The sequence below is a fragment of the Balaenoptera ricei genome, chromosome 15, assembly GCF_028023285.1.
Source record: "Balaenoptera ricei isolate mBalRic1 chromosome 15, mBalRic1.hap2, whole genome shotgun sequence".
Taxonomy (NCBI): Eukaryota; Metazoa; Chordata; class Mammalia; order Artiodactyla; family Balaenopteridae; genus Balaenoptera; species Balaenoptera ricei.
In genome coordinates, this window is record NC_082653.1 from 74,677,278 (window position 1) to 74,701,851 (window position 24,574).

Below are 24,574 nucleotides of genomic sequence, written 5' to 3' on the forward strand. Positions count from 1 at the left end.
GCACCATGTGAGTGTCTGTCCATGCAGCGGCCTGGAGCGGTCAAGGTGAAACTGGCAACTTGGTCCACGCAATGAGGGCAGGTCAGGTTTTTCAAACACTTTGGCCTCAGAAGATGCTGCATTACATGTGCAAGATCCCAAGAGGCCAGCAGAGGCATGGCAGCTCTGGTTGTAGCTGACAGAGAAGCCGCTGCAAGCTGCAGGTAGGTGCCCATGTGCAGCGGAGGCCAGCCAAAACCCAGAGCTTCCCAGAGCGGACACAGAAAGGGACAGTATTCTCTTACAGCGGCTGACTGACGTGCCAGAAGAGGAAACTGAACTCCTGCTCACCCTTCTGCCAGCCATGTGCCTTTACATCCCACCCGTTCAAAATGGAAAGTAACACAGAGACTCCTTGGGACCTTATGTGTGTCTCCATGCCTGACTTGCACTTGGAGTCATTTGTATTAGTCAGGAGGAAAAAAACCACACGGTAATTTGAATAATTTATATCTTTAATATAAATAGCTATTAATTATAAGAAGATTGGAGTAATGAGGGATTGGCTAATAAAGAGTAGAGATAACTATAAAGAATATAGGAATAGCAGATGTAAGAAGCAGCCCCTAGGGCAGAGATAGAGCATCCAAGGACGAGTACCCCTCTCCCCCCAGAGCTGATACCCAGACCTTTTTTGGAGAAGGCATGACCATGGCTCACCGAACGGCAGAGAAGTCATGGGGGAACTTGCTGGAAACCCACCCTCTGGGATGCTGGAAAAATCCATTCCTTGGGAGGTGTCTTGCCAGAGGCCCTCCACGACAAAACCACCCCAGGGGAGTGCCGGGGAAAGCTGCGGGCCTCTTTGTGCTGCTCACTACCCTGCATGGCAGGAGCTGGGTGCTGGAGAAGCTGTGTGAGCTGTGAGCAAGCACACCCGAACCAGAAAGGAAACATCTCCCTCCTTGCAGTGTCTCACCAATGCCCTCTACTAACAAAGAATCATATCGTGTTAGTCGGCAAAGGCAAAAAATACTCATAAGTCCCAACCCAACTTTTGCGGAGGCAACGGATGAATATGGGGCTAAAAGGCAGTCAATACCTGGCACATCATCTACATATGCTGATGACTCCCCAGATGTATACTGTCCAGGCTTCTTGCTTCAGCCTCGAATTATACACCCAATAACCTGCCAAATATTGCTACTTCAATATCTGTTAGCCATCTCAAACTTAATACATCCAGATGGAATTGTTGATCTCCTCTCCCACCCCAAACATCCTCATTCCACCTCCTCCCTCTCAGGAAATGGCACCACCATGCATCCAGTCAACAAAAACCGGCATCACCTTTCACTCCCCTCCTTCACCTTCCCCTTCTCCTTGCAATCCATCACCAAGTACTTGAATACATCTTCAAGACGTATCGAGTTTTCACAGATTTGCTTGTTTGACTCACCATCATCTTTCATCCTGAGTTACTACAAAGGCCTCCTGGCTTAATTTGGCTCTCAATTACCCCGTCTAACCTATTCTCCAGAACGGTCTTTTGAAACGGTTGATGAGATCCTGCACTATGCTGACTTAAAACCCTTTGCTTTTTTCTTTTTTTAATTAATTTTTATTGGAGTATAGTTGATTTACAGTGTTGTGTTAGTTTCGGGTGTACAGCAAAGTGAATCAGTCATACATATACATATATCCACTCTTTTAAAAATTCTTTTCCCATATAGGTCATTACAGAGTATTGAGTAGAGTTCCCTGTGCTATACATTAGGTCCTTATTAGTTATCTATTTTATATATAGTAGTGTGTATATGTCAGTCCCAATCTCCCAATTTATCCCTTCTCCCATGGTAACCATAAGTTTGTTTTCTACATCTGTGACTCTATTTCTGTTTTGTAAATAAGTTCAAACCCTTCGCTTTTAAAATGAAATTGGAAAGGCTTACCATGTTTGATCTGGTTCCTGCCAACCCGTCCAGCCCCAACACACCACCCTACTCCTTGTTTCCCATCCTCCACCCTGGCCTTCTTTCAGTTCCTGCCTCAGCTTTTTGTGATTGACATTTCCTCTGCCTGGGATGCCCTTCCCCCATCTCTTCTCATTTATGGCTGGCTCCTTTTCATATTTTATGTTCCAGCTCAAATGTTACATACTCAGTGAGACCTTCTCTGACCATGCCATCTAAAGCACACTCCCTCCCATTACCATCTATCATGTCACCCTATTTCTTTATAGCATTTATTACCAATAGTAGTTGTCCTGTTTGTTATGTCTCTATTTTCTTTCAAATAAGCCCCTCGAGAGCATAGATTTTGCCTCTGTTGTTCACACCTATATCCCAATGCTTGGAACAGTCAGTGCCTGGAAAAGAGGTGCTCACAGTCAAGATCTGTTAAACAGTCTGTCCAGTATATGGACAGGAGACCACTTGGAGCATCTTAGTATTACCATGCCCTGTGATTAAAGTCAATGGAAAACTGCAACAACCCAATCCAGGCAGGATTACTAATGGCTCAGACCTTTCATGAGTGAAAGTTTGGGTCACCCCACCACGTAAAGAGGTTGAGTATGGAGATTAAGTTTGATATAAGGAGATGCATATGGGTGCCAAGTTGACAGGGGGTGGAGCTATGACAGCTAATTGTATGTGTCAACTTGGTTGGGCCACAGTGCCCAAATATTTGGTCAAACATTATTCTGAATGTTTCTGTAAGGGTGTTTTTGGATGGGATTTACACAAATCAGTGGACTTGGAGTAAAGCAGATTACCCTCCATAATGTGGGTGGACCTCATCCAATCAGTTGAAAGCTTGAATAGAACAAAAGTCTCCCTCAAGCACGAGGGAATTCTGACAGCAGTCTGTCTTCAGACTTCACTGCAACACCGGCTCTTCCTGGTTCATCAGCAGACTGCCTTTGAACTTGAACTGCAATTCTTTCCTGAGCCTCCAGCCTGCCAGCCTCCCCCATCAGATTTTGGACCCACCAAGTCTCCACAATCACATGACCCAATCCCTTAAAATAATTCTCTTCCTATATATACTGTATCTATCTATCTGTCTATCTATCCCAGGATATGTATATCTATCTATCTATCTATCTATGTATCTATCTATCTATCTATCTTCTAGAAAGAGATTTATATACATCCTAGGAGAATATATATCTATAATGAAGTGCAAAGGTAGCATACCACATGTTTTGCCACCTTACTATTCTCATTTAACATTATCTTTTGGAGATCTGTTCATTTCAGTTCATGTAGTGCTGCCCCTCCCCCCTTTAAAAATTTGATAGTATTCCATTAAAAGTAGGTTCCACAAAACTATTTAAAAATAGTTTCTGCTGCCTTTTGAGATACACATGCCTCTAACTATTTAGCAACAGATTAATAAGCCTTTCCCACATTTCAGCAAATACAGCCCTCAGCTCTCTTGTTCTTGATATGATAAAGACTACTTAGAAACGTTAAAAAAAAAAAAAAAAAAAGTAAGATGGAGGTCTTGGGTTTTTTAGCTGATTGATTCTATAATGCTTATAGATTTGACTCATGGTTGACCACAATATGGTTCAGCAAGAGAGAATGTACTCCTTTGCGTATGTGAATGGTCTGTTTTCCTTGATTTTGGATCCTATGGAAAATGGCTTAAGTTACGTGGTTCCTGGATTGCTTCTCACTTGGGAACTTGGCAATTTGATGAGCCCTTCCGCTGTCACTAATCTGATTATCTCCCAGAGTCTATCCCTGAGGCTTTCCTCTGGGTTGCTTCATTCTTAGGCAGCCTTTATCTACTGCTGCAGAGATCGCCTTTGCCAGAAAACCAGAGAAGAGAGAGAGTCACTTTCCTGAAAGCTAGAAAAGTCCTAGAAAGGAATTATGGGCAATCCTCACGCATTTGTTGAGGCCAGGTAATGGCAGAGCTCACATGCCTATTCTTGGAGCCAAGGGATAGGGTCATCAATGGCTGAACTCTGTAGACTAATAATGTAGGGAGGTGCGGTTCCCCCAAAAAAAGCTAGGTAGACAAAAACCACACATCCTCTACTAGTTTTACAAAAGTGTATACTCTTTCTGTCTTCTGATAGGGACCTCTGTTTTCACTGGCAGACATTAGTCATAGCCACATCGTATGAGTTTAGCACAGATCTCTAGCTGTTAATGGTTTCTTAAAGTCTTGCATTCTGCAAAAACCAACAAAAAAAAAATTTCCTCTGTGGGGTGAAGTAGAAAAAAAGGGGGAGAGGGTCAAGTTTTAACTCCTTTTCTCTTTAATGTATATATTAAATGGTTTGATACTAGTTTTTGATGAACTGATATGTGTCTTGTCATATAGCAAGTAGAAAATTTAATTCTCCTTCTCTGTGATAGTGATGTGATTTTACTATTGCAAACCAGGCAAGTCTCATTAAGAAAGATTGTTTCTTTTATACAATTGCTGCAAGAAAATGTTGCAACTGACAAGGGCTTAATCTCCAAAATATACAAACAGCTCATACAACTCAACAACAAAAAATCAAACAACCCAATCAAAAATGGGCAGAAGACTTTAATAGACATTTCTCCAAAGAAGACATACAGATGGCCAGTAGGTACATGAAAAGATGCTCAACATCACTAATTATTAGAGAAATGCAAATCAAAACTATAATGAGATAGCACCTCACACCAGTCAGAATGGCCATCATTAAAAAGTCTACAAATAACAAATGCTGGAGAGGGTGTGGAGAAAAGGGAACCCTCCTACACTGTTGGTGGGAATGTAAGTTGGTGTGGCCACTATGGAGAATAGTATGTAGGTTCCTCAGAAAACTAAAAATAGAATTACCATATGTTCCAGCAATTCCACTCTTGGGCATATACCTGGACAAAGCTATAATTCAGAAAGATACATGCACTCCTATGTTCATAGCAGCACTATTCACAATAGCCAAAACATGGAAACAACCTAAATGTCCATTGACAGATGAATGGATAAAGAAGATGTGGTACATATATACAATGGAATACTACTCAGCCATAAAAAAGAACAAAAAATGCCATTTACAGCAACATGGATGCAACTAGAGAGTATCATACTAAGTGAAGTAAGTCAGATAGAGAAAGACAAATACTATATGATATCACTTATATGTGGAATCTAAAATATGGTACAAATGAACTTACCTACAAAACAGAAACAGAGTCACAGACATAAAGATCAGACTTGTGGTTGCCAAGGGGCAGGGGGAGGGAAAGGGAAGGACTGAGAATTTGGTGTTTGTAGATGCAAACATTTAGAATGGATAAACAACAAGGTCCTACTGTATAGCACAGGGAACTATATAATTGCTGCAAGAAATAATGGCTCAATGTTATATAAAGTCAAAATTCCTGTCTTAGGCGCACATTATTAAAATTTGAAATGATAGGACAACTTGAACATGAAAATAAATAAGTATAGCAATGGGTTATAACCCATTGAATAAAATAAGAATCCATGAATTCATGTTGACACAAATGAATAATTACATAAAAGAGGTAGAAAGGAGAGTTCTTAGAGTAAAATGTCAGCTAATAAGTATAGAGAAAGAATGATGGGGTTAGAAAACCTCCATTTAGCAACCATCATAATTATAACTGAATCATCATCAATCATCAAAGTATTTTCCTATAAATTACTAATTAATTATAAAGGTAAAAATAGTAACTTCACAGTGGAGACACCTGAAAGACTCCACCTTAATCATTAATCAAAGTTGTTAGCCAAAATGGGACAGACATCATGCACATCACCTATCTTAACACCTTGAGGAGAATACAATATTATGCCAGTGATTTTTCTGCCAAAAAATGAATAACCTGAATCTAATCATGAGAAAAAGTCGGAGAAACCCAAAGTGAAGGACATCTTTTAGAATGACCTTCTTATACTTTACAAAAATGTCAAGATTATGAAAGACAAATTGAAATGGAAGAACTATTCCAGATTAAAGAAGGCTAAAGAGACATGGCAATTAAGTGATCCTGGGTTAGATTTGGGATCAGGAAAAACAATAGCTATAAGGGGCATTTTGGGGACAATTGATGAGAATTGAATAAAGGCTATAGATTAAATAATAGGATTTTATCAATGTTAATTTTCCTGATTTTGATAATTTTGCTTTTGTTTTTCTCAGAGAATATCTTTATTCTTAGGAAGTACACACTGAAATATGTAGGCATCAAGAAGCATGATGTTTGCAAGTTAGTCTTAAATTCTTTAGGAAAAAAGTGAGAGAGAGAGAGAGAGGGTACAAATGATAAAGAAAATGGGGCAAATCTACAAATTCAAGACGCTCAAAAAACTCCACGTAAGGTAAATTCATAGAGACCCACAGCAAAACACATTGTAATCAAACTGTAGAAAGCCAAAGAAAAAGAATCTTGAAAGCAGCAAGAGAGAACCAATTCGTCACATACTACGGAAGCCAGAAGGGAGTCAGATGTCATATTTAAAGTGTTGAAATAAAAACCTGTCAACCAAGAATTCTGTATCTGGCAAAAGTATTCAAGAATGAAGGAGAGGGCTTCCCTGGTGGCACAGTGGTTGAGAATCTGCCTGCTAGTGCAGGGGACACGGGTTCGAGCCCTGGTCTGGGAAGATCCCACATGCCGCGGAGCGACTAGGCCTGTGAGCCACAGCTACTGAGCCTGCGTGTCTGGAGCCTGTGCTCCGCAACAAGAGAGGCCGCGATAGTGAGAGGCCCATGCACCGCGATGAAGAGTGGCCCCCGCTCGCCGCAACTAGAGAAAGCCCTAGCACAGAAACGAAGACCCCACATAGCAATCAATCAATCAATCAATCAAAAAAAAAAAAAAGAATGAAGGAGAAATTAAGATATTGTTACTAGTGGACCTGCTCTGTGAGAAATGCTAAAAGGACTTCTTCAGGCTGAAGAAAAAAGGACACCGGAAGAAGCCACATGGAGAAATAAGAACACCAGTAAAGATAAATACCTAGGTAAACGTAAAAGCATTATTGTACTAAAGGTTTATAACTCCTCTCTTTTCCCCTATATGATTTAAAAGACATATATGCATAAAACATTAATTATAAACCTGTGCTGATAGGCACACAATTTATAAAGATGAAATCTGTGACAATAACAGGATAAAATGAGAGGGACATAGTTGTATTGGAAGCAGAGTATATACTATTTTAAATAAGTTGGTATTATTCAAACTAAGTTGTTATGAGTTCAAAATGTCAATTATAATCCCAAAGGTAACCACTAAGAAAATAACGAAAAAAATGTACAGAAAATGAAAATGGTAGGCTACAGAAAAACAAATACCAAAATATGAGGTAATGGAAGAATTGAGAAAAAAAATTTAAGCTATATAGAAAACAAGAAGCAAAATGGCAGAAGTAAGTCATTATTTAGCAGCAATTACTTTATTTCTTTTGTTTGCTTTTAAATGTAGTCAATCCTAGCAATTACTTTAAATGTAAATAGGTTACACTCTCCAATTTAAAGTCAAAGATTGGCAGAATGTATTTCCCAAAAAGTTCCATCTATCTGCTCTCTATAAGAAATTCACCTTAGATACAAAAACATAAAGAGGCTGGAAGTAAAAGGATGGAAAAATATATTCCATGAAAACAGTAACCAAAGGAGAGTTGGGGTGGCTATATTGTTAGAATAGATTTTACATTAAAAAAAAGGTTGGACTTCCCGGGTGGTGCAGTGGTTAAGAATCCACTTGCCAATGCAGGGGACATGGGTTCGAGCCCTGGTCCGGGAAGATCCCACATGCCACGGAGCAACTAAGCCCGCAAGCCTACAGCCCGTGCTCTGCAACAAGAGAAGCCACCACAATGAGAAGCCCGCACACCGCAACGAAGAGTAGCTCCCGCTCACCGCAACTAGAGAAAGCCCATGAGCAGCAATGAAGACCCAATGCAGCCAAAAATTTAAAAATTAATAAGTAAATTTTTTAAAAAAGGTTATAAGAGACAAGAAAGACATTATAGACTGAAAAAGATTTAATCCAACAAGATGATGTAACAATTATATGCATATATACACCTAATAACCAAGCACCAAATATATATGAAACAAACAAACAAAAAAAGGCAGATTTAAGGGAGAAATCAACAGTTTTACAATAAGAGTTGGAGACTTCACTATCCCGCTTTCAATAATGGATAGAACAACCAGAGACGAGATCAGTAAGGAAAGAGAGTACTTGAATGACACTATAATCCAATGAGACCTAACAGACATATATAGAATACTTCACCCAACAATAGTGGATACACATAGAACATTGTCCAGAATAGAACATATGTTGGGCCACAAAGAAAAGCCTTAGTAAATTTTGAAAGGTTGAAATCATACAAAGTATCTTTTCTAATCACAATGGAATGAAACTAGAATCAGTAACAGAGGGAAACTCACAAAAATGTAGAAATTAAAAAACATGCTCTTAACCAATGGTCAAAGAAGAAATCACAAGGGAAATTAAAAAATACTTTGAGACAAATGAAAATGAAAACACAACTTACAAAACCTATGGAATGACATGAAAGCAGTGCTCAGAAGGAAATTTGTAGCTGTAAACATCTACATTAAGAAAGAAGAAAGATCTCAAATCAATAACGTAACTGTACACCTTAAAGGAACTAGAAAAATGAAGAGCAAATTGAACCAAAGCTAGCAGAAGGTGGAAAGTAAAGATAGAGTAGAGATAAATGGAATGGAGAATAGGAAAACAAGAGAATATAGAAAATCAACAAAACCAAAACTTGGTTTTTTTAAAGATCATCAAAATTGACAAGTCTTTAGCTAGATTGACTAAGAAAAAGAGAAAACAAATTGCTAAAATCAGAAATAAAAGAGGGGACGTTACTACTGACTTTACATAAATGAAAAGGATTATGAGAATTCTATGAATATATGGGCACCAACAAATTGAATAACTAAATGTAATGAACTAATTCCTAGAAACATAAATCCTACCAAGTCTGAATCACAAAGGAATAGAAAATCTGAATATACTTATAACTAGTAAGGAGATTGAATCTGTAGTCAGAAGTTTCCCAACAAGTAAAAGCCCTGGACTTTATGGCTTTGCTGGTGAATTCTACCAAATGTTTAAAGAACTAATAACAATCCTTCTCAAATTCTTCAGAAAGAAATTGAAAGTGGAGAGAATGCTTTCTAACTTATTCAGTGAGGCCAGCATTGCCCTAATACTGAGGCAGATAAAGACACTACAAGGAAACTACAGACCAATACTCCTTAAGAGATTAATATAAAAATCCTCCCTTTCCAACCCGGGACGGGCAGGATGGCTCCAGCAAAGAAGGGCAGTGAGAAGAAGGAGGGCCGGTCCGCCATCAACGAGGTGGTGACCAGAGAATACACCAACAGCATTCACAAGCGCATCCATGGAGTGGGTTTCAAGAAGCGTGCCCCTCGGGCACTCAAAGAAATCCGGAAATTTGCCATGAAGGAGATGGGAACTCCAGATGTATGCCTTGACACCAGGATCAACAAAGCTGTCTGGGCCAAAGGAATAAGGAATGTCCCATACCATATCTGTGTGCAGTTGTCCAGAAAACGTAATGAAGATGAAGATTCACCAAACAAGCTCTATACGTTGGTTACCTATGTATCTGTCACCACTTTCAAAAATCTACAGACAGTTAATGTGGATGAGAACTAACTGTGCTTGTTCAATAGTTACAGAACTGCCAAAAAAAAAAAAATTCCTCAACAAAGTACTAACGAAGAATTCAGCAGCATATTAAAAAGGTTACATGCTGTGACCAAGTGGGATATATTCCCGGAATATACAAGGATGGTTCAACATATGAAAATTGATCAAATGTTATTCACTATATTGAAAAAACTACCCAGTCTTCTCAATTGATACAGAAAAAGCTTGTGATACAATTTAATACACTTTCATGATGAAAACACTCCAAAAAACTAGGAATATAGATTATCAGAAAGCCACATATAAAAAACCCATAGCTAACACTGTACTCAGCAGTGAAAGATTAAAAGCTTATCTGCTGAAATAAGAAACAAGACAAGGATGACTGTTTTTGCCAATTCTATTCAATATAGTGTTGGAAGTTCTAGTTAGAGCAACTAGGCGAGAAAAGGAAAAGCCATCCAAACTGGAAAGGAAGGAGTAAAATTATCTGTTTGAAGCTGATATGATCTTATATGTAGAAAACCCTAAGGATTACACACACACACACACAAACCTGTTAGAACCAATAGACGAATTGAGCAATGTAGTAGTACAGAATCAACACAGAAATCAGTTGCATTTCTAATAATGAACAATCCAAAGAGGAAATTAGGAAAAGAGTTCCACCTACAATAACATCAAAAAGAATAAAATACTTAGGAATTAATTAAGGAGGTGAAAGACTTGTACACTGAAAACAGCAAAACCATTGCTGAAAGAAATGAAAGAAGATGTAAATAAATGGAAAGACATCTCATGTAAATTGGTTTGTTGTTGAATTTTAGGAGTTCTCTATATATTCTGGATAACAGTCCCTTATCACAGATAGGTGATCTGCAAATATTTTTTCCTATTCTGTGAGTTGCCTTTATACTCTGTTGATTGTTGCCTTGGAGGCACAAAAGTTTTTAATCTTGGTAAGTCCAATATGTCTATTTTTTTCTTTTATTACCTGTGCCTTTGGTGTCATAGCTAAGAAATTATTGCCAAATCCAGTGTTATGAAGCTTTTCTCTCCTGTGCTTCCTTCTAAATTTTATCTCTTACATTTAGGTCTTTCATCCATTTTGAGTTAATTTTTTTACACGGTGTTGGGTAAGGGTCCAACTTCACTCCTTTGCATGTAAATTTTATATTATGTATATTTTACAATTAAAAATAAAGTTAAAAAATTAATACCCTTTGATGATAAAAACACCCAGTAAACCAGGAATAGCAGGGAACTTCCTCAACATGATAAAGGCCATGTATGAAAAACCCACTGGTAACATCATATCATGGTGAAAGACTGAAAGTTTTTTTCACTAAGATTGGGAACAAGACAAGGATGTGTAGTTTAAGCACTTCTATTAGTACGTTTTCATTTCTCTCTGGTAGATTCATCTTACCTAACTTTTCTGCAGAATTTGACTCATCTGATCAATACCTTGGCTTTCTCTCTCTCCTTAGCCTCCACATTAGTCCTCTTTTTTAGTTTTCCTCTTTTTTTTTCTCTCTCTTTGATGGCTCTTTTTCTTTTGACCCACTCCAGGATTTACTCTTAGCCCTCTTTTATCTTCACTTTTTCCAATGGGACTGATTTTTATAAGTTAATATGCAAAACAACACATAAATTGAAATAAAGAATAATACAGTGAGTAGCCATATACCTATCACCCAGCTCAAGAACTAAAACATTGCCTCCTCAGTTGACTGTACCTTTGGTGCCCCTTTCCAATAGCCTCCACTGCCACCCTTTCTCCCAGAGGGAAGTGTGGTAGTTTTGTGGTAGTTTGTTGCATTAATGGCCCCAATGAGTCAGACTTTGTCCTCACTTTTGCTGGTCCCCTCCCACTTTGACTTTGGGGTTTGCCCCTTAGTTGCTTTGCCCATTACCTTTTGATCTCTTCTCCTTTCTCCCCTCAATTCACTGCTACAGCTACACAAGTTGGCATCAGGAGGGCCTTTGCACTGGCTGTTCCCTGTGCCTAGAACACTCTTGCCCAAATACTTGCATAGTATTGTAGTATAGCTAGCTCCCTAACCCTTTGCTCTGGTCGTCTTCTCAGCCAGGGCTTTCCTGTCCACCCTAAAACATCAAACTTCTTGGCTGCACTGGCTATCCCTCTCCCTTGCATTATTCTTTTCCATAGCAATGGTCACTATCCTATGTACTACTGTAAATAATTTATTGTTTAGTGGCTCCTCCACCTCTTCCCTAGAATGTAAGCTTCTCAGCTTAGGTACTTTTTTTTTTTTTTTTTTAATAGTCTGGTATCCTCAGCCTAGCATACATTAGGTACTGTAGGGGAGGGAAAATAATTTTCCCTCTGCTCTTCTGAGTTCTTGGCTGAAACCCTTAGAATAAAAGAATAACAAAGAGGAAAACAAATAGAGATTTGTTAACATGTATACCTCACATATACATAGGAGATACCCAGGGAAAAGGCTTAGAATGCCAACTTAAATACCATTTTCCGGTAAAGACAAACAAGGAAAGGTGTCTGTTGGGGGGGTGGGGTGGGGGGAGGGTGGAGACCAGTTATGGAGGTGACCAGGGAAAGAAAAATAAACAAGAAGTTTGTTATACAGATTTAAGTCAGTGTCTTCTCCACTGATGAGTCTCTAGTGATTTATTAGAGTTGTCCTTTTCTTCCAGGTACAGAGGGGGAGACACTTTTACAAATAGCGATTTCCTTCATAAATGTATGTTTCCCTTACAAAAGGTTAACTTCTAGTTTATTTTCAGGGCTTCTCTGTGTTTACTTTCTCAGAATAAGCCTTATGTCAAAGAGGCATATTTTGGGGTGGCATATTCTGCTACCTTCCAGCGTTTAGGAATAATTTGAGGAACAAATCAATCTCCATTTTGCAAATAACGAGCAAAGACTGAGATATTAGGCAAGCTGTCCAAGATCACAGAGGCAGCATTTAGCAAACCTGGGATTCCAACCCAGGGCTCCCTCCCAGACACTGTACTATAGTATTTTCTTTTCTGTCTCTTTTTTATTTATTTTCCAGTCGTGGCTGCGCTTTGTGCCATAGATGGCATCCAGAATACAGAAGCAGCTGCTGTCTCCAACATTCCTGAAATGGGAATCACGGAGAATTGGATTCCATTTATAACTAGACCATTAATACTGTGTGACACTGGCTAACGTATTTAACTTCTGGAACTCAGTTATGCTCAGCTGTAAAACCGGCTAATAGATCAACAAATCTCTTTAAGTCCTCTAACTCAAGAACTTTTAAAATCCTAAAATCCGTGTGAAGCGATGGAATTCATTAGTTTCGCAGGCAGCCTCATTCCCTACGGGCTGGAACCGTCCACTGGCCCAAACACCGCTCTGCTGCAGCCTTTGCCACCGCCTCTCATTCCAAGCTAAGAATGGGCAGTGTCACCCTTAGGCTACTCCTAGTGGGATCCCGGTAGCAGGGGTTGAGGAAAAGACAAGGAAACACCCGCTTCTCCGCCGGCTCCCGAACGCTCCAGGTCAGCGCCCCGGGACCAGCGTCGAGGCCGCCTCCTTCCCTTCGCACTACGGCTTTGTCGGTGCCGTCATCCACGCCAGCCTCGCCCCCCGCTCCACCCAGGGCGGACTCCGACTAGCACCCGCATTCTCCCGGCGGCGCGCAGAGGCCCCGGAAGTGACGTCCGTGCGTGCGTGGCGTGCGCGCGCGGCGCCGGGGGCGGGGCTGCGAGAGGGAGGGCCGGCGTGAGGGCGGGTTGTGACTGGCACCCGGACCTACTCTAGCGACGCGGGGAGAGCGGCAGTTCGGACGTCGGTGGAGCAGCAGGTAAGGTACGGGGCGGACGGACGGGGGCCCAGGGCGGCGTCAGGGCAGTGGGGCGGCGGCGCCGTGCCGGTGGGGGTTACTGGGTCATTGGTCCGGGCTGTACACCCGGCTGGGGCCGTCTCGCACCGGTGCCTCCTGCCGCCCTCCGGCTGAGCCCGGGGCCCGGCGGCGCGGCCCTGGCCGGTCCCCCTCATCCTCTGCGTGCTCGGCCTGCCCGTTTCGGGCGCTCGTCGCCAAGTTCTCCGAGGCCCGGCCCAGCTCCGACGGGCAGGCGCGTATCGTTTCCTGGCCGCCGCCTGCCACCCGTCCACCCCTCGCGGGATGGCTGCGCTCCAGCCGGCTCCCTCCTGACTGTCCAGACGGCGGAGTGCCGAGGGACACCTGTGGTGGTGACCGGGCGGGTCGTGCCCCGGGCCCCTCGGGGACCTGCCGCAGCCCGGCCTGGGCAGGGGCGCCGGGACCTCAGGGACCCGCGTCGGTCTCGGGGAGGGAAAGGTCCTGGAGCTGGGAGGATGCTGTCTTTCGCAGCGCGGGGACTGGAAGACTGGTCCTAACTTTCGCCCCGTGGTTGAGGGCGAAGTTGTGGGCCTGGGCTTAGGAGCAGAAGTCCCTGCTTCCGAACCGTCTCGGAGGAGAGCAGAGGTGATACCCATCACGGAAGTTTAGTCGACAGGGTGGAAGGACTCAGGCGCTTCAGAGAATAGGTCAGAGTCTGCTGGTGGTGTCTCAGCGCTGGTGACCAAGCCCTGTGGTTGGGAAATGTGTCATTGGGCGCCGGGACTCGCCTTGCCGAGAGATTAGATGTGAAAATTTGTCAGGATGAGTTCACAGCATCACCTGGGGAATAGTTTGTTTTTTTTTGTTTTTTTTGGATCTGAAGAGTTTTGTTTGAGTTTAAAAAATAGTTGTACCTTTTTTTTCAGTAAATCTAAAACTGCAAAACAAACCCCCCAAAATCTATCAAGGTTACTAATTAAAATAGTTGTACCAAGAAAGCTTGCCGGAGTTGCAAGGAGATTTGATTTAACTTAATCCCTTTAATGATAAATAATGTTAATTTAAGAGTTACTGGTTCTTAGGTGGAAGATTAAGGTGTTCAAGGATTTGAATTTTTATTGACCTTCCAAGCAATCATTTTCTTCTCTCTAGAAGTTAGCCACTTTAGGAGAGAGGGACAGCGAGGATACTCGCCATGGGTGGTGAGCAGCAGAGCACAGAGGGGGGACACCCCAGGTGTCTTGAGGGACTGCAGGGCGTGGAGGGTGGAGGAAGTTACCAGGAAATATTTATGGAAGTGTCTTGAATAATGAGTAACATTCAGCCTAACAAGGTGGGGTGAGAATTTTAGAGGTAGTGGAAATGTGGGCGTGGGGCAACTAAAGGAGAAGAGGCCAGTAACTCCCAGGAGGTGGTTTTTGAAAAGTGAAAAAATGCAGGCCGAGGCGGGTGGCAGATAGGGGCAGAGATGCAGGAGATTCTTGGGCTTTTCTCTGATGGTGACAGAACCAGGGAAGGGTTTTAAGGAGGGTTATTTGCCTGGTTAACATGGAATTTTATGTTATTTGCTTGCTTAACACACGGGCTGCTCTGCTGTGTGGCTGATGAGGATTGTGCCCCGTATAGTGCTTGATTATGTGCTAGCTTGTATTTTAATCGTTTCTGCTTGTTAAATGTTTGAATTGAATTTTATATTCATTTACTAATTGTTTGTATGAGTGTGTGACTCTGCTTATTTGTAAACTTCTATAAACAGGAATTCTGCTTTTATCTCTTTGCATCTCAATCCAAGTCAGGCATTCATGAGTGTTCATGAGGACTTGATGAGAAATCATTGATTTCTTTTTTTTTTTTTTTTAGAGGAACTCTTTTATTTGTTTATTTTTATTTTTGGCTGTGTTGGGTCTTCGTTTCTGTGCGAGGGCTTTCTCCAGTTGCGGCAAGCGGGGGCCACTCTTCATCGTGGTGCGCGGGCCTCTCACTGTCGTGGCCTCTCTTGTTGCGGAGCACAGGCTCCAGACGCGCAGGCTCAGTAGTTGTGGCTCACGGGCCTAGTTGCTCCGTGGCATGTGGGATCCTCCCAGACCAGGGCTCGAACCTGTGTCCCCTGCATTGGCAAGCAGACCCTCAACCACTGCGCCACCAGGGAAGCCCCGAAATCATTGATTTCTGATGTTGGTTTTCAGTGAGAAAAAAGACTTGACCAGTACTTCTTTTAATATCTATGTATAGAAGAACTAAGGTCTTGTTTCATTTACTCTTCTCAATCTTTGGCTAGAGACAGAGAATTTCTATCTTGGCAATGTGAGTTTAATTTTTGGCACATGTGTTTATATTGGTTGCAAAGTAAACATCTCTAGCAGAGATGACCCATCCCTAAAATATAGGAGATACCTGTTTAACATAACATACCTGTCTATTCTGTGACTTAGAATAGAAATGCTATTAAGTGGCTTCTTAACCCAGCAATAAAGTTGTCACCCTAAAAAAAAAGTTTCACAATAGAGGCCAAACATTTTGAAAGTCATATTAAATGTTCATTTCTGTCATAAAGCATTGTAGGAACATAATGTATGTTGTTTCACATGACTGAAAGGCCTTGAAATAATCTAGACTATTGTTTGTTGAATAAACACTTAGGAGAAACAACAATTGACTCATCTTTATCCCACATAATATTATGTGGCTCTTATTTTATCTGTTTGTTATTTGGATAAAGCTCCTAAAATGCTTTAAGAAAAGGCTATACTTTATGGTGCTGCTTTCAAGTTACCCTGGGAGATTCCTGTTGCTGGTGAAGTTACTGTTGGTGGGGTAGGCAGTGTAATTTTTATTGTGTAGTAAAACAGTTTTTCAGGTCTCTGGTAGCATAGCTCACTTGTTTGTGGTCACTAGGAGGGTGAAGGACTATAATTATAATCAATTAATTAGATTAATTTATAGTTAAAAGTTAGAAGTTATGATCAGAATGCTAAGTATGAGTTCATGATAGGGTAAAATTTTACCCACTAAGAGACTATTAAGCTTTTTGTTTTGCTCAGACGACAGCAATAAGATTACTGAAATCCCTGAAGCAGGAATGTAGCAAGAGCATTTGGGGCTTTAAATTCTGTGCTGTCTCCCAGTCAGGAATGGTTGGCAGCATCCCCTGTGCTAGGCACAGGGCAACTCAGGAGGAGCTGTACACAAATTTTATAAATCATTTTTGAAGCTAGCCTATTCAGTTCTCATTCAGAATAAATACTCAAATGCAACTGCATTTGTGGTGATTTCGTCTGTATTTTAAAAATAAAAATGACTTTTGGGGGATTTTTATATGGGATATATTTACAAGTTTCTGTGTGCTCCACAGTTAAAAATACATAATGAAAGTGTTTTATTTTGGTAGTTCCTCTGTTGTTAGAACTTCCTAATTTTAAATATAATGTTTGCTACAACACTTTCTTTTTTTCTTTTGGAGCAAAAGAAGGATAATGCCTCTAGAAATTGAACTCATAACATGTTTATTAATGGAAGAAAATGTCTTCTTATTGTGCTATACTGTTTTGTTTTTTTTTTTTAATTTATTTATTTATTTATTTATTTTTGGCTGTGTTGGGTCTTCGTTTCTGTGCGAGGGCTTTCTCCAGTTGCGGAGAGCGGGGGCTGCTCTTCATCGCGGTGCGCGGGCCTCTCACTGTCGGGCCTCTCACTGTCGCGGCCTCTCCCGTTGCGGAGCACAGGCTCCAGACGCACAGTAGTTGTGGCTCACGGGCCCAGTTGCTCCGCGGCATGTGGGATCTTCCCAGACCAGGGCTTGAACCCGTGTCCCCTGCATTGGCAGGCAGATTCTCAACCACTGCACCACCAGGGAAGCCCTGCTATACTGTTTTTTAAGTGGAGCATACCATTTACTTATATCACCTCTTGTTCCAGAAAGGATACATAAGGACTTACAAAGATACAAACAACATGCTTTTGGTAACAGACAGAAATAAAGGGGTGATGGATTTAGGACTGTGAGAGAAAAATTAAGATGGAGACAGAAATGAGATCTGTACACAAAGTAACTGGACTGAAGTCTTAAGTATTTGTTAGAGGGCCACAAATTTGACTCTGCTTTTTAGTAGCCAGTTCAGAAAGAAATGTAATCAGTTACATGGTTCAGTGACCATAAGATAAAAGACCAGTTTCTCCTTTGGATTCCCAAAGATGCCTTGTATTGAGAAACTCCTCAACTACATCCTTAAGTATAAATACAGCATGCATTTCAGAGGGCTGTGTTGCGTTTTACTTTGTTTTTTAGTAAAATTCCTCATTGCCTCATTGTGTAGGGTGATGACATAAGATCAAAACATAATTCAATAAAAACAGTTCTGGTGTTGGCAAAATAATGTGGACTAAGCACTTAGATCTGTAGACTGATTTAATTTAAGGATCTGTTTTACATTATCTAGATAAGGAGATGGGGATTACACATTTTTCAAGTTACCTTTCATAAATGTTTTGTTTCTCAGTGGAGCTTTTGTTATTAATTTATCAGCAGTGGTGTTTGTGTTTGTGCTTCCCAGCAAGTTCCTTAAGTACATACATTTTTTGTGTTGTTGGTTAATCACAGAGCCATATTTTTAGCAGGCATGCTTTATCGTGGGGGTATGAAAATGGAGGAGACTGACAAATATTTAAGTAAAAGTCACTTCACCTCCACACTCAGATGGGCTGAAGGAATATCAGTGAATACCAAGATTCATTTCTGGAAGTAGGTTCGGGGTGTTAGCTCGAGCACAGAGAGCATTGGCTTGAAAAGTCCAGGCATGTAATTAATTAATTAATTAATTAATATTAATTATTTTATCTATTTCTTTTTGGCTGTGTTGGGTCTTTGTTGCTGTGCGCGGGCTTTCTCTAGTTGCGGTGAGTGGGGGCTGCTCTTCATTGCGGTGGCTTCTCTTGTTGCGGAGCACGGGCTCTAGGCACACAGGCTTCAGTTGTTGTGGCACATGGGCTCAGTAGTTGTGGCTCGTGGGCTTTAGAGCTCAGGCTCAGTAGTTGTGGCGCACGGGCTTAGTTGCTCTGCGGCATGTGAGATCTTCCCTGGCCAGGGCTCAAACCTGTGTCCCTTGCATTGGCAGGCAGATTCTTAACCACTGCGCCACCAGGGAAGCCCTGTAATTTATTTTTAAGAAGGGAACAGATCCACTCATCTTAGATGTAGTGTCCAGTAAATTAATGTATCTGTATTTTGCTCAAGCTAAATAAGAAGTTGACCTTTTAAGTAATTAGGTAGAACTTATCAAGTGCTAGCATGGGCCAGGCATGTGCTAATAATAAGCTCTTTACATGCATTATCTCAATGTTGTCATCTTTGTTTATTCCCTTTCTTAAAAGAAAAATATAAGGAAATATGGTTCACAGCAGTAACTTGTTCCAGGTCATACAAGAGGTGATGGAGATTTGAACTCCGGTAGTCTGACAGACTCAGTGGTCTGCACATATGACTTTATACTGCTTGAGGTGGACTAGACTGGGCCCACAGATGGGGCTAGACCATACAATTAATAGAGGTAAGCCCACTGGCCAGTATTAGAACCCACCACTGCAGAAGGGCCTTGAACAGTTCTGAATCTTCCATCCAGAAGATGAGCTGAGAGCTACAAGTTCAGGGCATTTGGCCATAGTTTATAAAGCTGGGGAACCATACATCTTCTAGGCATCTATCAGGGTTAGAAAAGAGGGAATATTATTTTATGTGTTTGTTTGCATCTGAAATGCATATATTTTTTCTTTCTATTTGTTACAAATTTGTCTCATCAGATCAGGAAGACCACAATGATATAGTTATAAAGATAGTGTGCCATTCTGGAAAGAGAGGTCTATATTTATATTTTCGAGTAAAACTTTAGCTGGTGATCTCACTGCTCTGATTTGGGATGAATTTAGGTTATACTTCTGTAGTGACATCGCTAGGTGTATATGTTCTTAAATCTTATTCCATGTTTTATTAGGAATTGTATTGCATTAGAGTTGTACAGATAAATAAAACATTATTTATTGTGAGTTTTCATATGAGACTATTCCAGGTTATTCCAGATTATTTTATTTTGAAGTATTGTAATATAGTTCCTACAGTATATTGTAAATTGTGACCTAGCCTACAAAACTAAAGAGTAGAGAACATCCTTATTCATCCTTAATTAGTAAACAGTGGGTGGAACTGTCCTTGCCTAAATATAGTTATGTAACATAGTGTTTCCTTAATTGCATTTCCACAGAGCTTTTGTCATTGTTAAATAGGTTCCTGAAAAATTAGTTAGGCTAGTGACCTGAGTTTTGAATAGGATATTATAAGAAGGATACAAATTAAAAATGTGAAAACAAACAAACAAAAAATAGGCCGATGAAACAGAATGTCTAAAATCCATTATAATTAGTGTCTCAGGAAGTAGTATGCTTGGCTTTTACTTAGCAAATTGGATTATGTATTTGTGTAAATTAATTAGCCTTTGCAGTTGGGTTTGTAGTGTGATAAGTGTGTAGATTTCATTTGTGGTCTCAAATGTTGTATAGTTATGAATGGACACATCTTAAATATCATTTACAAGGAATAATCAGATGGCAAAGTATTTTCATATGACATGCTAGCTGCTGATACCTTTACAAAGCATCATGTGATGTTACCTGCCCCAGGAAATAGAGTGGCTGATGAGAGACAAAATTGAAATTAAGTCCTTTGAATATCAACTGTATGAAGTAGACACTGCTTTCTCCCAAGAGCCTACTTTCATTTTATTTTATTTTATTTTTTATTGACGTATTGTTGATTTACAATGTTATGTTAGTTTCAGGTGTACAGCAAAGTGAATCAGTTATACATATACATATATCCACTCTTTTTCAGATTCTTTTCCCATACAGCCCATGACAGAGTATTGAGTAGAGTTCCCTGTGCTATACAGTAGGTCCTTATTAGTTATCTATTTTATATATAGTAGTGTGTATATGTCAATCCCAATCCCCCAATTTATCCCTCCCCCGGTAACCATAAGTTTGTTTTCTACATCTGTGACTGTTTCTGTTTTGTAAATAAGTTCTTTTCAAGAGCCTACTTTTATTCTTGCACATATTTGAGAACAAATTGCAGGCAGATTTTCTTGTTGTTGTTACCCATAAGAGGTTGTAGCCTATTTCCCTAAAGAAGAATTTTTGCCTTTTCAGTATGTTGGTCTAATAACTGCCCCCCCCCCATATAAATATATATATATAATCTCAGCTTATTTCTTACAAAATAATGCTTGAGAAATAAGTTGAGGTTGTTTTGAAGTTTAAAGTTCTTAGATTCTGACAGAAAAACTGACCAGGAGGTTAGATTTTAGTCCAATCAATTCCAGCTCCAAACACCACCAATAATGGTTATAATGGTGAGTCTGCCATTTAGGTAAAAGCAATACAAAGATTTCAATTTCAGTCTTCAGTGAACGCTTCAGCTGTGTTTGGAGGAGAACAATCTGAGTACCGAAAAATACTTTAAAATTTTTTTTCTTTTTCTGAGGGTTTAATTTCAGGAAGTCTAGTTTTTATAGTTATGAATTTTAGTGGCTTTACCAAACTACCCAGTCTAGTAAACACTACATCACCCCAGAATATCTTCTGATCTTTATTAATGTGTATGTTTTTGTTGTCTAAATCTGTCTACCTGTTATTTCTTGATTTTAAAGTTTTAATATTTTGTGTAAGCATTTCAGAACTCACCACAAGGTACATATGTGAGTTTTATTGTATTGCAAAGAAGTCCGGTGTTTAAGCTCTATGTTACTGTGTAGTTCTACCCTTCTTTGAGCTGCCATAGATTTCCTAATCAGAATTGGTTTCAGCCAGTGTATTCTTCTTAGCTCCCAGTGATGACTAATTTCTGACCAGTTGGCTCACATTAGAATTTTCTTGGTGGATTAACACTGTTATCCTTAAATCATTAGTAGTGCTTTTTGCCTTAAAGTCTACTTTGTGTGATACCAGTATAGCTCTACTTGCTTTCTCTTGATAAATGTTGCATGCTATATATATCTTTTTCCATCCTTATACTTTCCAACTTTTCTTTGTCCTTGAAAGCACCATGAAGTTAGATTTAGTTTTTTTTTCTTTAGTCTGACAATTTTAGTCTTTAAATTAGAATCATTAGTCCATTTAATGTAATTGTCACTATATTTGGTATTATATCTACCATCTTTTCGACTCACTTGTTTTGTTCCTTTTTCCTTTTTTTAATCTCTTTTTGGATTATTTATTATTCAATTATTATTTAATTTTTCCTCTCTAGTAACTTCTTAGTTATACATTCTTTTATTATTCTTTTGTGGTTACACTAGAGATTATAGCATACACCCTTGACTTATTATAGTCTAATACAAGTTATAACTTTTTTTTTTTTTTTTTTTTTGGCTGCACTGGGTCTTCGTTGCTGGTGCAGGGGCTTTATCTAGTTGCAGTGAGCAGGGGCTGCTCTTCCCTGCGGTGCGCAGGCTTCTCATTGCAGTGTCTTCTCTTTGTTGCGGAGCACAGGCTCTAGGCATGTGGGCTTCAGTAGTTGCAGCACGCGGGCTCAGTAGTTGTGGCTCACGGGCTCTAGAGTGCAGGTTCAGTAGCTGTGGCACACCGGCTTAGTTGCTCTGCTGCATGTGGGATCTTCCCAGGCCAGGGCTCGAACCCGTGTCCCCTGCATTGATTGGCAGGCGGATTCTTAACCACTGCACCACCAGGGAAGCCCCAAATTATAACTTTTATCACTTCTCCAATCATGCTAGAACTTTATTTATTTTTTTAATTTTATCTTTTGGCCACGCCAGGAGGCATGTGGGATCTTAGTTCCCCCACCAGTGATTGAACCCAGGCCCCCTGCATTGGAAGCGCAGAGTCTTAACCACTGCCCTAGAACTTTAGATACTAACTCCATTTGTCTTTTTCCTGTCTTTTTGTGTTACTCTGTTTTATCCATTTTAATTCGACATATATTTGAAGACCCATAAGAAAATTATTGTTTTTTAATAATCAATATTCATGTATATTTCCTTACATATTTACTCTTTCCATTGCTCTTTATCCCTTCCTGTATTTTTGTTTCTGTTTGGGATAGGATAATTTTCCTTTCCATCTGAAGAATTCCCTCTGGTATTTCTTCTAATGCAAGCCTGCCAATAATGAATTCTTTCATTTTTTGTTTGTCTGAAAAATATCTTTATTTTGCCTTCATTTTTAAAGGAAATAATCACTGAGCACCGCATTCTAGGTGGGAATTTATTTTCTTTCAGCACTTTTAAGGTGTCATTCCATTGTCTTTTTTTTTTTTAATTAATTAATTAATTTATTTATCTTGGTTGCGGTGGGTCTTTGTTGCTGCGTGTGGGCTTTCTCTAGTTGTGGCGAGCGGGGGTTACTCTTCATTGCAGTGCACTGGTTTCTCACTCCTGTGGCTTCTTTTGTTGCGGAGCACAGGCTCTAGGCGCATGGGCTTCAGTAGTTGTGGCACATGGGCTCAGTAGTTGTGGCTCACAGGCTCTAGAGCGCGCAGGCTCAGTAGTTGTGGTGCACAGGCTTAGTTGCTCCGCGGCATGTGGGATCTTCCCGGACCAGGGCTTGAACCCGTGTCCCCTGCATTGGCAAGTGGATTCTTAACCACTGTGCCACCAGGGAAGTCTCTCCATTGTCTTTTGTCTTTTATTATTTCTTTTGAGAATTTAGCTGTTAGTTTTATTGTTGCTCTTGAGAAAGTAATGTGTCTTTTTTCCACTGGTCACTTTTAAGAGTTTCTTTGTTTTTGATGATCAGTTTAATTATGCTATGTTTTTGTGTGGCTTTCTTTGTCTTTGTTCTGCTTGGGGTTCACAGAGTTTCTTAAATTTATGGGTTGTCTTCATCAATTTGGAAAATTTCATTCTTTTCTCTTAATATTACTTCTGACCTAATTACTCTCTTCTCTCCTTTTGGGACTCCAGTTACACACCTGGTAGACTTTTTCACAGTGTTCCTCATTCCCTTTTACATTCCCACCTGCCCTTGTATCTTCTGTTAGTTTTTATCTCTGCTTCAGTATGGATATATTTTATTGACTTGGGTTCTAGTTACTAATCCTCTCTTCTACTGTGTCTGACCTGCTCTTAAGTCTACCCTTTGAATTCTTTTAGTTAATATACTTTTCAGATCTAGAATTTCAGTTTGATTCTTACAGATTCCAATTCTCAGTTGCAGTTCTTCTTTTTATATGGTGTTTCCTCTTACTTCCCCTGTTTTTTAAAATAGGAAATTTAAATAGCCATCATTATTTAAAAGTCTTTCTGTTAACTTCAATGTCTGGATTATCTGAGCATCTGTTTCTATTTTTTCCTTTTGGTTTTCAGTTATATGAATGCTGAGTGTTATGAATAAAATGAAGCTCCAGATGATGCTGTTCTTTTTCAGAGGAAGTCCCCCCTCCCTTTTGCTAGCCAGGTAGAGTAGGGGCTCATCACCTAATCCTATTAGGGACTGAGTTGTTGGTTGAGGTTGTGTTGCCGGTTTGGTAAGGCAGTGTTTCCCTCTAGTTTGCCTTTAGTGCTAGCAAGTAGCGAGGCATCCAGGGCTTCCAACCGATAGTTTCGTGAATTCACAGGGGTCCCTCCTCCTTGTATCTTCTATACTGTAATCTTTGTCTCCTGAGAACAATGAGATTGTTGAAAATTCTACTCTTGATTTTTTAGTTTTGTTTTGAAGCCCTCTTTGTGCAACTGCAGAATTTGGTAAATGTCTTCAGCGGAAAGCCAGCCTTTTGTTAGGCCCAGTTCTTCGACTCTCCTCTTTCACTGGGATCTTGACTCCTTGAGTCTTGCTTTTCACCTCTTCCAAAAGCTCTCATGGTTCCTCTGCTGAAGGAAAGTCTGGATTCTCGGTTTTTTGCCCCAGAATCAGCAAATGCACTTGGGGGAAAAGTGGCTGCAGAATGTCATTTTGCTTCTCTACAGTTCCTCTCTTTTTCCAGAACCTAGACCCTTCTAGTCTTGGTTGCTTCAGCTGCTTTCTCATGCCTTTAAACATTGGTTTTTAAAATGTATCTGGCTTTCGTAATTCTCAGCAGGAGTGTTG

At 40.2% G+C, this 24,574-nt stretch overlaps 2 protein-coding genes across 8 annotated transcripts in view; both read left to right on the forward strand.

The window, feature by feature from the left end:
* TMEM248 (transmembrane protein 248) overlaps positions 1–24,574 on the forward strand; it is a 143,324-nt gene that overhangs the window by 11,785 nt on the left and 106,965 nt on the right. Inside the window, exon 1 of one of the 7 annotated variants that reach the window (XM_059898220.1) lies at positions 13,403–13,489. The exons of 5 other annotated variants lie outside the window; for them this stretch is intronic. The gene's annotated coding sequence lies outside the window, so the exon portion shown is untranslated. Of the gene's footprint in view, positions 1–13,402; positions 13,495–24,574 lie in introns of those variants that run through there. One more of the 7 variants, XM_059898221.1, reaches the window with a different exon arrangement.
* On the forward strand, positions 9,300–9,677 carry LOC132349194 (large ribosomal subunit protein eL31-like). The gene has a single exon (XM_059897400.1). It carries the CDS (start codon positions 9,300–9,302, stop codon positions 9,675–9,677), a length of 378 nt encoding a protein of 125 aa, XP_059753383.1.

Bases quoted from the DNA above. Each gene is read 5' to 3' on its own strand.
- LOC132349194 (XM_059897400.1), top strand. From the start codon at position 9,300: ATGGCTCCAGCAAAGAAGGGCAGTGAGAAGAAGGAGGGCCGGTCCGCC.